General features: G+C 38.5%; 1 protein-coding gene across 29 annotated transcripts in view; it reads left to right on the plus strand.

Moving 5' to 3' along the window:
• cacna1ab (calcium channel, voltage-dependent, P/Q type, alpha 1A subunit, b) overlaps window positions 1–16,020 on the plus strand; it is a 255,351-nt gene that overhangs the window by 234,253 nt on the left and 5,078 nt on the right. For 10 of the 29 annotated variants that reach the window (XM_078940252.1, XM_078940497.1, XM_078940407.1 and 7 more), the window contains 5 exons: window positions 340–453; window positions 4,170–4,187; window positions 4,296–4,331; window positions 12,704–12,905; window positions 15,579–15,820. In XM_078940252.1, the coding sequence (XP_078796378.1) occupies window positions 340–453; window positions 4,170–4,187; window positions 4,296–4,331; window positions 12,704–12,905; window positions 15,579–15,820 (612 nt within the window). The remainder of the gene's footprint in view (window positions 1–339; window positions 454–4,169; window positions 4,188–4,295; window positions 4,332–12,703; window positions 12,906–15,578; window positions 15,821–16,020) is intronic. The other 19 variants (XM_078940780.1, XM_078940967.1, XM_078940850.1 and 16 more) reach the window with 10 other exon arrangements.

Raw genomic sequence — 16,020 nt, forward strand, 5'->3', positions numbered from 1 at the left:
CTTTGCGATTAGTCAGATTTTCTTGTCAGCCTCTATTTAGAAAATCTTCCAAAAAATACCTTTCTCTGTGGCCTTAGTCCACAGCCAGATGATAAAATCTTTTTTTTTAATCTTATGCTCACAATATAAAAAATCATTAGAAGCATACTGCACGACAAAAAGTTGCAACAGCTTATTTATGCAACTGTCTTGTTGCATAAATAATAGCACAATTGTTATGTTTTGCTTCTTGCATAAGGTAAAGTATAGAAAAGCTTTTGTACCCTAACAACTCCGTTGCGTGTCAGAGACCACTCCCTCAGCAGACAGTGGTCACGCTGCTCTCGTTCTGTTTTACAGACGGTAGAGATGAGGGAGATGGGGCGGGACGGGTACTCCGACACTGAGCCCTATCACCCAGTGGATGGGCATGGGCGGACCCTCTCCATGCCCCGCCTCTCGGCAGACAACCAAGTGAGCACCTTCATCCCACTACCATCACTGTCCCTCATAGTCATCCTCCCTCATTGCATCTAGCAGCTTTAACAGGAATTGAAGTTAAAAAAAACTTGAGTTCTAAAAAAAGATTTCTGCTCAGGAAATTTGAGTAAATAAAGGAAAACAATGAATATTAGAAGTCAGAAATAGATTAAAATTAAGATCTAAAAGTTATAATAAACAGACCAGCTCTTTATTGATAAATAAGGAAGCACGGAAGGCAGTTTAGCAAATTCTGACAGCAATAAAAGTCACAAAAAGTATTTATATTTTAATAATAAAAATGACTCAGATCCGAATTCACTAGCAAAAAAAGTCATTTTATTTATGTACATTTGTCAGAAAAAACATTTTACATTTTTACTTTTAATTTTCAATCATTTTCCCTTGCATATTTAAACATTCTAAAATGTTCTATTTTTCTTTCAAATTTTATGTTTTAAAGGTGCCTTTTTACATTTAATATTTATTTGTTTTAATTTTGATTTTTGATTCACCCAAAAAACAGCAGTAGCTAATCTTTTAAAAGCTAAGTTTACATCCCCTTTGACAACACGCATTCAAGCGGCCACTTCCACGTAGATGTCTATGTAAACACATGTAAATGCACATTTTGAGCTTCCACATTCAAAACTCTCACATTCACATGTAGCTACACACATTTTTAAGACAATTTTTTGGCTCTACACACAAACCATGTGGCCATTAAGCAAGCGTTGAAAGTTAAACCAGGTCAAACTTTGACCCATCAGGAATTCAGATTAGATAGTAACACATGGATGGTGTCTCTTTTAAGTCATGAAAGTGCCAACTGTTTTGAAATTGATCATGTAGGAGAAATTAATAATTGCAGTTTGTGCCCGGCTGGAATTATATGACACCAAGTCTTTCATGTATTGGAATAGAGCTGTGAAATAAAAAACCCTGGAGCAAGATTTGCGAGATTTGTACTGCTTTGACATTTCACATAAAGCCTCTTCCAACGGTAGATAGGAAAACTTAACAGTAGGAAAAAAAAAAGATGTCCGGTGTGAACACCATGTTATGTATGCATCCTCAAGAACCTCAGTTTAGCACGTTTTTGAACATCCGTCCCATGCCAGGTGTGTCCGTAGTTCAGAGATAATCTTTGGTGTAAATCCAAAATTTAAAAAAGTTATTGTTCCATCTCCATTGACAGTTCTTCCTGTCTGTTTTACCCTCCTATCCATTACTGCTTTGCTTCCACCGCCATCCATCAGCAGCTTTCACTCCAACACAGTGAAATCTGCACAACACATTCACACCACACAATGTGAACTGCTTCTAAACACTGGCAACGGTAACCTAGATATATATATCTAGGAGGCCTGACAGTACCAGTCACCCGTCAAAACACGTGTTTGAATGGTACTGTTAGTATGTAGCAGATTTCTTCCTTTTCTTACCCCATTCTCCCCCAAAACCTTGGTGTGTCTGTCCTCTTAACACTGTAGCAAGACATATTAGAATTGTTGAAATAACTTGAAATTAAACTCTTTATTAGTTTATTAAGGAATGCTATAAATGTGGTGGTTGGTTTCAAATTAAGAGCAAGAAACAAATGGAAATTTAAAAAAAAAACAGATAAATAATCTCTTTCCTTTGGGATTAGCAGAGAAAGTTTTCTTTTCTCTTTTGATAAAGGTTTTGAGACATCTTTTACTGTAAATCTCTTCTGTTTGTTTTTAATATTTTTGAAGTCAGTAAAAAAGCAAACAGACAACACATTTGTCTTGCAGTTTGGAGGCTTTAGTGTGTTTTGGAATAAAAAATGTTTCACTGCTTGCAGTAGATCTTAACAAAATGTCGTTCATATGAAGATTTACTCCAATCATCACTCCAATTGTTTTGTAAATATGATTATGTCGTTTTTATGCTAAATCAAAAAAAGAGTTTAGGACATAGTTTTTGCTGAGCAGCAGTATTTAGTATTAGAAATTCACCTCTGAGTTTTGGGTGGGACCATTGACGGGAAACAACCCCACCTCCCTTTCCCTTTAATGTTACTGAGAACTCTGTGTTTACACACTCTTCCTCTTGTTCCCAGCCTCACACCCCCAACTTAACATTGCAACCAAAATGGCGAGCAGCATTGGAGTAGTTCTGAGTCAAATGCCAGCTCAATAGCGGAAAACCAAGACGTACAAGTACATCAGAATGGCTTTTAGCCTGCCCAGCATATGTTCTACGTAACAGATACGCTCATTAGAGTGGGTCTTTAAATCACTTTAAATCACTCAGTTGAGCAGTGAACGAACTAATTAATTAATCACTTTATTTAAATATGAAAAAAATAAATTCCTTATCTTGAGAGTATCTTGCACACAATGACTTTTTATCTATATTTGTTCATGCAAAACTTTAAATAATACTTGGGATCTCCCACTTCCTTTTGTAATTGGCTTAACAGTTTTGGCCAGATAAAGCAGAACAGATCCAAATTATGATCTTACCACTATCGTGCCTTGCATGTGTTACTAGGTTCTTATGGAAGTCTCTTTTCCATTGAGGTTGTTTTTCCTACTACTTTGGGCTTATCAACTCCAGATATATTTTTAAACCCTCTACCTTGTCCACATTTGTAAAATCTACAAATATGAAAAATTCCAGAGGTTTAATTATTCTAGAAGTTTACTTCCTTTTTCTCGTGACCGTAGAAAAAATATGGTCTTAGTCAAAAATAAAACATCAAAATGTTATCGGGTTTTTTTTCTTTTCTATCTAGAAAGCAATTTTCACTCTTCTTAATTTTTGTTTTGGCCACTCAGTTTTGGGGTTTCCATACTCCAGGCACTATAATTTAATTCACTGAAAACCCCTTTGCCATACTGTTCTAAAACATCCATAAAATAATTTTCAATCCTGAAAGGTCAAATATATATATTTTTATTTTTTGATAAATGTTATCATATAACTTCCTGATTCTACTGTTTTTCCCACTTTTAAATCTGTGTGAAGCATGTTTCATACTCGAACCTTCAAGAGCTAAAATCTCTTTACTGAAAACAGAGGTCAGGATTTCTAATGTCCATATACTGTGTCAGTTTATTTTTCATGCAATGCACATTGATCCTAGTTTCCATACAGCTTGGAGCTCCTGGCAGCATTCCAACACGTTTGTCCATCCATGCACCGAAACATGCCCATACTCTAGCATCTCACCACATCAAACCATATTGCTCTCACTTTGGTAATCCGGTTGGTGGTTACATCAGATGTACTTTCTTTTTTTAAATAATGAAAACCACGTGAAAGTGTGTTTAGATTCACATTAATTGCTGTTTGGTTTACAAAGAGCAGTACAAGTTCAAAGAAAACTGAGTTCTCACTGTCTTACAAAGAATGAGGGCCTATGAGACATCATTAAAACAATAGACTTCACTTAGATTAGTGTATAGAGTTTAATTGACATATGTAGCCTGATCCCCGTTTAGGCCATGACTCAGCTTATTGCCCATGTTGCAGTTTGTGTTAAAGCAATTTTTACTAAAATTGTGTTCAAAGTACAGATCTTATATTTATTTAGATACTCCTCTAGAATGTCGTCCACAGTTTGTCAGTGTGAAACTGAAACGTAGTGAAAGTTACCTCAAAGAGTAGCGTGTGTGTTTGTGTGTGCATGTGTGTAAACTTTCTTACTTACTGTCTTCCAACAATGCTCTGCCTTACAGAGAGCTTATGCTGGTTGGGTAAGTGTGCATGTGTGAGGGTGTGTGTGTGAGTGTGTGTGTATGTATGTGTATGTGTGCTTTACTGCGCCGCTCTACGTATTATCTCTGTGTTTGCCTGCTCTGCAGCGGAGGAGACACAGGCCTCGCGGAAATAACCTCAGTGTATGTACCTCTCTTCGTCTTTGTCTATATTCCTTCCCTCTTGGTTCTTTCAGTCTTTTTCTCTCTTCCTTTGTCTCTGTTTCCTGACTTGTAAACTAGTTGTTTCTTCCTCATCAAGGGTACCATGTGGGTGTGTTTAAACACCAGATAAACAATCCAGATGCACACAAATCAAAAAACTCTTTAGGAAAAAATATCAAAAAACATGGCAGGAACTGTCAATTTTTTAATGTAGAAAATATACAGCTTAACATTTGATTATTTATTTCATCATATTAATTAGTCACTTTGAAATTCTGAGCAACTTTGGAAATCTAAAATACAACTATGTATTAGGACAATTCTATCATAGGGCACACAGGTTCTTGGTGACTAATCCGACAAAGAGTGGTACGAAACCCCTTTATCAGCAACATCAAGAATCACCCAGATTAGTCCCACCCTGGAGCCAAGCTTTGGGGTTGGGGCTTACTGGCTTGTGCTTTGTGGCCGAGAATCTTCCCAATACCAAAAAACAAGGTCAGGCATTAAAGCAACTGAGATGAGTTTTGTGCGAATGGTAGCTGGGCGCTCCCTGAAGTTATGGGCACACCAGACAGGTGACCCACGTTCAAGATCGCACTACATGCAGGTTCTTGAACACGCACATGGCCCATGTTGTTCACACTGGACAAGCAGGGAGGGGCATCTTTTTCTTCCAGTTTTTCTACTGTTTACTAGCACATGTTCACCACCTACACCTATGAACGTATCCTTAGATATAGGATGACAAGCTTAGTTACACAGAGAGAGCGCAGAACAAAGCTGCTGGTTCCTCCACTTTGAGAGGAGCCAGCTGAGGTTTGGATCCATCCTGAATGCCTTCCAGGCCTGGTGTTCCAGGCATGCTCCACCAGGCAGACACTCTAAAGAAGTCCTAGGCAAAGTTCTTGAGAAAATATTACATCCAGGCTTGACCCACACATGTCAAAGGTCTAGATCTGGTCTGTCAAAGAAAGCCAACACATGGGTCTATAGATGAAGCAAGCTGCAGATACACTGTGTTCCTGCACTTGTCTAGAACTGTTTTAAAACATCCATCTAATGTTAAACCTAATGAACCCTTTCACACTAGAGCTTTAGTTTCAGTCTTGACATTCATTTGACCATCGTAACTCTTCAACCGTTTACGCAATTAATGTAATTCCAGCAGATTCTGAAGGGGAAAAAGCAACCTTGCGCTAATATGCAACACTTTACAGTAGTGAATTGTTTGCACAATTAGTGTAAACCAGCTAGTTCTGTCAGAGCAAAATAATTCTGTGCTGTTAGGTCGCTTTTGTCCACCTCAGAATTAGCTGATTCACATTGATCTTGTAAACGATCAAAGAGTGTGTTATTTAAGTGTTGCCAGTAAAATCTCCAGTGTTAAAGGGTTAAGCTACATATAAATGCATATGCACTATTGAGCCCAGACTAAAAATGGGCTTTTTTTAAAATCGTTATTGCGTCTTTAAAAAAGTTTTGTAGAGTTTGGGTAAAGTGAAGCTTACCCATGTGGTACTCTAAGCTCTTTTTAAATCAAATGACTCATTGCTACTATTCTTACCTCATTTGATTTTTAGTTCTTATTTTATTCTCTCTGCCTCTCCTGTCAAGCCTCTCTATTTCTCCTCTCTGTCTCCCTCCTGTGTTTGCTCGTGTTGACGTAGGTCTCCTCTCCATTGTTTGCTCTCTGTAAAAATATCCCCAGAGTGTGACTCTTGTGTAGCATCTGTGTGCGCGTGTGTGAACTTTGTCTTTGAAACTGATGCATCCCTGCAGTCTGGGTCAGCAGTGTGTGATGGAAGCATGGACTGACCTGCCATGTGACATGCTGGAAAGCACCACAGCATGTTATTAGTCATGCATGATGAGTCTGTATACCAGACCTTTACTTCAAACCTTTGCTCTAAAAGCCATAAAATGTATAGATCATGTTCAGTGTTTTCTGTATGATCTTTGAAAACTTTATTATGACCTGCGTACTCGTTGACTCTTATCCTGCAGTTGGAGGTGTTGGAAGTGGCAAAGCCAGACTCAACCAGGAGTTTAGGTGGACTCATAGATCACCAAAACCACAACTTCACTGACAAAATAAGAGTTATCACTATTTTCCTCAGTTATAATTGATATATTATTTAACCAATTAACATTTGCATTTTTAATCCTAACAGTATTTGTATTAAAAATGTCCTAGACAGATTTAAATGAACACTACATGAAAACAGTGATTTAAAGACCTGCCGATTTTTGTTTATGGTTACATCTCATTGTATTCATTTGTTAGACTTTTTAGGCTATGTCCAAATTCACTCACTACTCTTTAACCTCTAAGACTACGTAGTGCGAGACAATCCAATGTCCTGGATTTTAATGGAATTTGAAAAGATGTTCACTACCTTATTTTTTTTAACGGCAGATATGATATCACCTATTTGCTGAAGTAAAAACCTAATAAATATGAACATTTTACAAAGACAATTTTATACGATGGAGTATTAGGGCCACTGTTAGAGAAAGAGGTAAACATATGGGCGGGTTGTTTAATTACGAGATAGAGTCAAAGCTTTATGAAAATACAGTTGTTGAATTATTAGAAATAGTCAAAATTTTACGAGAATACAATCATAGACTTGTGATTTAAAAAGGTGTTATTTTACAAGAAATAAAAGTTATTCTGTTTCCAAAATGCAGTTCATTCAAGAAAAGTAAAGGGGATTCTGTGAGTTTCTTGAGCAATGTAAAATCTATCCCATTTCTCTGAAATGTCTGCAAAAGAAATAAACAGGTATCTTTGTTGAAACATTTTAAGAGCAAAATCTAAGATTTTATTTTGAAAAGACGCCTTTTTTCTGTAAAATTGGGAATTTTTCCAACTCCAGTCTCAGGAAAAAATGATAAACCTATGTAGTGCACTAAGTAGTGAGTTGTGAAGAAATTCTGACACAACCTTTGTTTTTCTTTATAAATGTCAAAAACATTTCTATTTCTTCTCATACTGCAGTGTTTCACTTTGCATCTTTCAATGAAGTTTTTCTTTTTGTAACTCTTCTTATTGGCCCAGATTTGTTCATAGGTCAACTAGTGAAAAAAGTTGCCGTTTAGCAGGTTAATTGTACTTTGTAACATGCTAAATGTACCTAAATCTGAGATTCTGCAAAAAAATACAAAGTACAGACGAACAAGGTTTATTACAGTAAACAACTTTTTTCTTGGTTTTAATTTTAAAAATATAAATAAAAAGCAAAGCATCAAATGGGCACTACCTACACAGAGCTAAAGCTGGTGCCATATCCATGGACATTGTTTACTAGAAAAGGCTTAAGAATAGCATAGTATAGGCCAGTGGTGCCTAGACTTTTTTGGCATGCGAGGATGGACGGACGGACAGACAGACAGATTTTTACTTATTTATTCTTGATGGCCCGCAATCTACCCACATGTCTTTCAATGTAATAAGCACCCCTGGTATAAGCCCTTTAAAGTAGCATGTTTAAAAATATAAAAAAGTATCACATCTGATAATAGGTTTTACTTTGACTATGCATGTGTGTGTACCTGTTTACATGTTTCTTTCTGTTGGCTGCTCTGAGGACATGCATGGCTTACGCTTGTTTCCTCAGAGACTTTGTCTTTAGGGAGAAGTCCAAACGTGTACTAAGTACAGATTCGTGGAGGTTCATAATGTCATCAAGGTTCTGTCCTGGTCAGAAGAGCCTGAAGACGAACCCAGCCAGAAAGTAACAAATTTCTAGCTAATTTTCTGTACTATTGAATCTGAGTTAACGTTGGCTTTTTTGCATATTGCTTACAATGAAAATAATGTTCATGCTGTGGCAAGAATTTGCATGCACAGCTCAATTTTGAATGTTTTTCCCAATTTTAAATGGTTAAAAATATTTCCTTAAACACATGTGTTTGCAGACATGCTCAAATTGTTTCTTTGTTTCAGGAGAAAATGGAAAAAACTGTTGGGTTGTTACAGAGCTTTTGATCAGGCTTCAACGTCAAGGTCTCTTGCCTTAAGCATGGGGTCTCCATAATTGATTGACATCATACTTGTGAAACGTTTAAGTATAAACCATACACTCACTGGCTACTTTATTGCACACCTGTCAAACTCCTCGTTAATGGAAATTTCTAATCAGCCAATCAAATGGCAGCAAGTCAATACATTTAGGTGCGTAGTCATGGTCAAGACGATCTGCTGCAGTTTAAACCGAGCATCAGAATGGAGAAGAAAGGTGATTTGAGGGACTTTGAACGTGGCATGGCTGTTGGTAGCAGACGGGCTGGTCTGAGTATTCCAGAAATTTTTGATCTACTGGGATTTTCACCCACAACCATCCCTGGGGTTTACAAAGAATGGTCTGAAAAAAAAAATCCAGTGAGCCGCAGTTCTGTGGGCCGAAATACCTTGTTGATGTAAGAGGTCAAAGGAAAATGGCCAGACTAGTTCCAGCTGATAGAAAGGCAATAACCAACTAGATAGATAGATAGATTGATTGATAGATAGATAGATAGATAGATAGATAGATAGATAGATAGATAGATAGATAGATAGATAGATAGATAGATAGATAGATAGATAGATAGATAGATAGATAGATAGATAGATAGATAGATAGATAGATAGATAGATAGATAGATAGATAGATAGATAGATAGATAGATAGATAGATAGATAGATAGATAGATAGATAGATAGATAGATAGATAGATAGATAGATAGATAGATAGATAGATAGATAGATAGATAGATGACTTTATTAATCCCACAATGGGGAAATTTCATTTATCTGTGGCAGCAACACGACATTCAGAAATAATCTATATAATGTAACATCAATAAAGGACATCACAAATTACATTTATATTAGATAATTAAAAATATTACTAAAATTATTATGAAAAATTATTATCAAAAATGAGATTCTTATTAAATAAAGAAATAAAATATTAAATAAATACAGCTGCAAAAGTGTAAAAAACATGCGGTCTGCAAAACATGTAAACTGTAAAAAAACATTACAAATTTTTTCAAAATACAGAAATAACTAATGAAGTACACACCAAGAACAAAAACAAACTGTTCAGGAACAAAAAACAATTTAAAATTGAAAAACAACAACTACAACAAAAGTAAATGAATCAATGACTAAACAGAAAAACACCCCTGGGACCGTGGAGTGTCACTTTGACACGGTGTTGTACAGTCTGATGGCTGTGGGGAGGAATGACCTGCGGTAGCGCTCCTTCTTACACTGAGGGTGCAACAGTCTTGTGCTGAAGGAGCTGGTCAGCGCCTCTACAGTTTTGTGCAGGGGGTGGGAGGGGTTATCCATGATGGATGTCAGCTTAGCTAACATCCTCCTGTCCGCCACCTCCTCGATGGACTCAAGTGTGCAGCCCAGGACAGAGCCGGCCCTCCTAACCAGTTTGTTAAGCCTTTTTTAAGCCAACTACCTTGTGGTAGAGTGTCCGCACTGAGATTGGAAGGTCGTGAGTTCAAATCCAGAGTCATACCAAAGATTCTAAAAATAGGACCCAGTGCTTGACACTCAGCATTAAGTGGTTAGATTGGGGACCACCAAATAGTTCCTGGAGCCCGGCTGTGTCTGCAGGTCACCGCTCCCCAAGGGGATGGGTCAAAAGCAGAGAACAAATTTCACACACCTAAGTGGGGGACAGCTAATGGGACTTTAACTTAAACAACCTGTGGTTATAACCTGTGGTGAGCAGAAGAGTCTGAACGCACAGCACGCCCAACCTTGAGGCAGATGGGCTACAGCAGCAGAAGACCACACCAGATGCCACTCATGTCATCTAAGAACAGGACACTGAGGCTATAATTCATACAGGCTCACCAAAACTGGACAATAGAAGATTGGAAAAAAACATTGTTTGGTCTGATGAATCTCCATTCATGCTGCCACGTTCAGATGGTAGGGCCAATATTTGGCTTAAATAACATGAAAGCATGAATCCATCCTGACTTGTGTTAACAGTTCAGGATGGTGGTTTACTGGTGTGGGGAATTTTTTGTTGGAACACTTTGGGCCCCTTAGTGCCAACTGAGCATGGTTACAACACCACAGCCTACCTGAGTATTGTTGCTGACCATGTCCATCCCAATTATGACCACAGTGTACCCATCTTCTGAAGGCTACTTCCAGCATAAGAATATGCCATGTTATAAATCTGGAATCATTTTAGGCTGGTTTCTTTAACAGGAGATTGGCATCATGGATGTGCAGGCGGCAAATCTGCAGCAAATGTGTGATGCTATCATGTCAATATAGACATGCAAACTGCAAAATCTCTTAGGAATGTTTAAAGTATCTTTTTGAATCTATGATTACAGCAGTTCTGAAGCCAAAAGAGGGCCCAACCTAGTACTAGCGAGATGTACCTAACAAAGTGGCCAGTGAGTGTAAAAACAACAAAAGTATACAGAGGCTCCATTATTAATTTTTGGTTTGGTTTTGTAACCAATGTTTCTTAGTCTTGGTCTTGATTTCTTCTCATTATGATTCTTAGTGTTCAACTGTAAACTTATCAATGAATGTAAGAAGAGATGGAACCATAACAGAAGCTCAAACCCTCCTTTAACCCCTGTTTTAAGGATGTTTGTGAATCATCTTCAAGACAAGGTCAAAATTAATAATTTTGTTGAGAAACAAATTTAAAATCTAGAAAGGCATATGTGGCACTTTGTTTGAAACATTTAGACATAAAATCCAAGTATCATCTGAGTAAGGTCCAGCTTGTGCATTAGGATTGCTGTAAATCCTTTATCTACAAAAGCTGATTGGCAGTGTTTTTAATAAAGTGTCATTTAGGTCACAGTATGAGGACAGAAAGGGTTTGAACAATTCTCCTAAACACAGAAGACCTAATGCTCTTCTTTTTTGTCCAAATATATCACCTTCATGTATTGTCAGAAGTCAGAACTCTGTCTCCCCCTCTGGTCACCGGTGGGAGCAATCTCCTGAGTACTGAAGGCCCTTCATCTCCCAGCACACCCTGCATGCACTTCCTGCTTGTCACACACCTGACTCTCATTCACTCAAGCAACCACAGCATACTTAAGCACTGCACTGACCTGAGATCAATGCCAAGTATTGTTTGTGCCACTCTGGCTTTCTCACTGAGTGTTAAATTTGGACCTGAGCTTCTGTTTCCTGACCCTGTTTCTAACTTTGTTTACCTGCTGCCTGCTCTGACCCTTGCCTGGATTTTGACCCCCCCTATCTCTCCTCTGATGAACTTCTGCCTGTTATCAACTCCTACCTGCGTGACCCTGATTTAGCTGAGCTAATAAAACTGCGACATTTGGATGGAGAACTGCCTGTTCTTGTGACACATATGCAATAATAAATTAAATCTACTTCCAAAATGGCATAATAAGGCAATTGATGAGACTAACGTAATTTTGGTGGATAAAAACTTTTGAGGTTACCTTAAAAATCTCTAATTGATCAACTTTAGCAGCTTACTCAAGTGTCATCTGACATGTTAAACCAGCTCTGATCCAAATGTTGATTCAACTATAAAACAGTTTAAAACTCATGTTGTCATTAAAAAATATATATATACATTAACTTTAATTAGTCTTTCAAAAATGTTGAATGAAAAGAGTTTTAAGTTCAAGACAAATAAAATAAAATTGAACTTAAAGGGATCTGGATTTTTCAGTATCTGATTCCTGGTATGATGTCAATTTAGCATGGTGTCAGCAAAAGCCTTCCTCACTGCGTGCAGCATGTGAGGCATGGCATTTATAGTCCTGTTGCTTGCTCTGTCTATTTAGACGATCTTCTGCACTAATCAGTTCCTGTTTATATCTCTGTCTGTCTTTTATTGTCGTTTTTTGGTGCATGGGGTCACGAGCTATTGCATATTTCTCTGTGCCTAAACTTTAAGGAATGTTTTACCATAGAAACATCCGATGCCAAAACAAATGAGCGGAGGTCATCATTCATGAGGATACAGGATGCCAGCATTTAGCTTATCAAGGCAAAGGTTTTCATTGAAAACCCAAATTGTTCTTGTGTGCTAAAACTATCACATAATTTAATCTAAAAATGTTTGGTATGCTGACTAACCGAAGTCACTGATAGGGGTACTTGGACTCTGGAATTTACAATTGGAAAGTTGTTTAACTGTCTTTGCTTTGGTTTTAAACTAGGGTTGGTTTCCTTGCAACCCATCTTAAGTAATTCTCACTTCTGTTCTCCTCACTGTCATTCTCTCCCTACTATTGTTCTTTTCTTTTCCCCCTTTCTATCTTTTCTGTCTTTACTGTCTTTTCTGCATTTTCTTCCACATTCTATCTTTTGGTCCCAAAGACCATAACCGACACCAGTCCGATGAGGCGCTCCACATCCAGCCTGGTTCATGGTCGTTCAGGCCGTGGTGTGAGACTGGACGATTACTCACTTGAAAGGGTGGTTTCTGAGGAGGGGAGGCACGGAGGAGGCCGCAGGCACAGGGACAGGAGTCATCGCACCTCACAGCGCTCCCTGACCAGATACACCGATGCAGACACAGGTGAGTCCTTTCAGAAAGACTTTGCATGGATTTTTCATCAAATCTACTCAATGGACCCTAACCCTACCACTTGAGATGTTTCGGGGCATAAAAGGTAATTTTCCTTTTTAATAAGCTGCAACACAAAAAAAACATTGGTTTCTAAATAAAGCCGAAATTAAAGTCCCACTCTGAGTCTGATCTTTTTAAAAGAGTTCCTAGTGATCTTTTAATTATGATTATGCAATTTTTAGCCAAAATCAAAAATCCTGTGTGGTTTTCTAGGACATAGTTTCTGCAGAGTGGCATTAGTTCATTAGAAACTCACCTTTGAGTTATGGGAGGGACCGTTGGTGAGGATCAACCCTATCCCCCTACCCTTCCCGTTACTAAGGCTACGTTCACACTGCAGGCTGAAACGACCCAATTCGACCCAATTCCGATCTTTTCATGATACTCTGAATAACACAGATCCGATCTTTTCAAATGCGACCCAGGCCAATTGGGTTTGCCGTCCTGAATCCGAAACGTATCCGTTCTTTTCAATTGCGACCGCCGTCTGACCGGCCAGGCCACCTCAATCCGAATCGTACGTCATCGATACGCAACAAACGTCATCATTCTGCGTTAAAATTGGCGGGAACGAGAACGTAAACAGCAACCACAGCGGACGATGCTGCAGAGACCCGTCAGTGGAAGGGAAGCGATGTCCCCGATTGTATTAATATTTGGGGTGACAGCACTATTCAGGCCAAACTCCAGGGCTCTTATCGCAACCGGGCGGTTTTTGAAAAAAATTAACAGCTAAATGGCCGAGCGTGGTGTTGAACATTTTCTCGCGAGTACTTTTTTTTTTCTTTCTCCCCTTCCCGACCGTGGTCAGAAGCGCGGGGGTCCCAAGGCGGATCCTCCTCTTCCTCCCTGTTCTGAGCCTTAGATTCTCCAGGATTCTCCGGAATGGGTTAATAAAGAGTCCATAGCATTTATTATGGGGGAAACCTTCTCTCATTAGCGTTGTCCTTCCTCCGTAACACACAACAAGAATGCGCTCCCACACTGCCCCCCCATTCTCTCCCGCTGCACGCCCTCTTTTCCCGTCCCTTACACAAACGTGCGCGCGTGGGCCCAATACATACACATTCCCATTCCACAACAGTGGTTACAGACGATCCCGGCTCCAATGCCTTCTTAAAAATGGGAAGATTGTTATTGTGCTGGCTCCTTTGTGAAAATAAATTTATTAATGAAAAAAGAGCTCCGCTGTTGACAACACTGTTGTTGACATCCATGTTAACGTAAGCTAAAAGAAGTTTCTTTTAAGATTATCCATAGAATTTATCCATCTAAAACGTTTATTCAAAATAGATTTAAGTTAAACATTGAGACATTTTGTAGTTTTGGTTGTAATTCCCCTGAAACAGTTATTCATCTTTTCTGGTATTGTCCCAAAGTGAAGGTGTTTTGGCAGAAGTTGTGTGATTTTATTAATGATAAAATTGATTCTTGTTTTGTCTTATTCTGGAAAGATGTCTTGTTGGGTCTAATATCAAAACATATGCAAAAGGACTCTGGTTTACTTTTAAATCTTTTACTCATTTTGGCTAAATTCCATGTCCATAAATGTAAATTTTCTGGTAGAAAACCCTGTTTCACTGTATTCCTTTCTGATTTAGGTCAATATATCAACAGTATTCGAAATTCAGAGAAGCAAAAAGCAATCAGAACATTGTCTGTATGTGATAGATTCAGTATTTTTTCATAGAGTTTAACCCCCTGGCTTATTTCTATTTCTATTCTTGTTTCTCTGTATGTTACAGATGTGTATTTGATATATGCTGTTGTGTTTTTTTTATTGCATACCTAAAAGTACTTTCTTGTAAAGTGGCATAATGTGCAATAAAATGTTTAAAACAAAAAAAAAAAAAAATGTTAACGTAAGCTACTTCCGCAAACAACGAGTGACGTCATTCGACGTTGAGTACTCTTCTGCGCATGCGGGTCAACTCTGGGTTGTTTCACGGTCACACTGTAGATCACAAAAGTTCGGATTTACTTGGAAATGTGAACGGTCTAGCAAACAATTCGGATTTTTTCAAAAAATCGGAATTGAGCATTAAGCCCTGCAGTGTGAACGTAGCCTAAGAGTTCTTTGTTTACTTCTGCTAGCTAACAGCCCCTCACACCCCCAACCTAACATTGTAACAAAAATGACCAGCAACATTGGAGCTATCCAGCCATACGGTTTTGAGCCAAATGCCAGCACAGATGAAGATAATGAAGACGTCGTCTAGTTGTCAAGTAACATGTGATGGTCGGGCCTGCCCAGCGTATTGGCTACACCACAAACAAGATCTTTTTCAAACTGAATTTTTTTTTCTGCTCCTGATTCACAAATGTCATAACTAAATACTCAAAAATCCAATTTTAAGCTTCATACAGCTTTTCTACATATCCTATTTCAGAAATATGCCACAAGAACATGTTAAAAACACAAAAAAGAAATTTCATCTAAGTGGTTTAAGGAGACTTTAGCATATAAAGGAGTTCTTGGTCAATTCTGGGGTTGTATGCTAAAACACCTTAAATTGTTCCTCCAGCACCAAACCTTAAAGTCACTCCACCTCACCCTTCAGTCAAGATTTTTTAGGCTTTGCTTGATAGTGTTTCCCAATGTAAATTCAGGCTTTTTGTCAGCAGGCTTGGGCACAGACTTGAGCACCACCACACAGTCAGGAGAATTACCGCCCAAAGAACGAGAGAGGGACCGCGGCCGCACCAAGGACCGTCGTCACCACCACCACCATCACCACCATCACAGTTCTATGGACAAGGAGCGCTATGGTCCGGATCGCCATGAATATGCCCACAGGCATCCTCATGACCGCCACTGGTCAAGGTCGCCCAGTGAAGGTCCTGATGGAAGAGGTCATAGACAGGTGGGCTTCAAAAAGGACAGGAAAACTTCACACAACTGGATGTATAGAAAACATTTTCTACTTTTTTGTTTTATTTCACATTATAGCATTTTTGGTTGCATTAGAAAAATACCCAACATTCGCACAAATACAAAATCAAGGCAACTGACAGTTATGACAATTAAACCACCAAGGTGGGATTTTGAAAAGCACTTGCTGCA

The sequence above is a fragment of the Oryzias latipes genome, chromosome 1 (assembly GCF_053564925.1).
Source record: "Oryzias latipes strain Hd-rR chromosome 1, Olatipes_Hd-rR_3.1".
In the NCBI taxonomy this organism is placed as follows: domain Eukaryota; kingdom Metazoa; phylum Chordata; class Actinopteri; order Beloniformes; family Adrianichthyidae; genus Oryzias; species Oryzias latipes.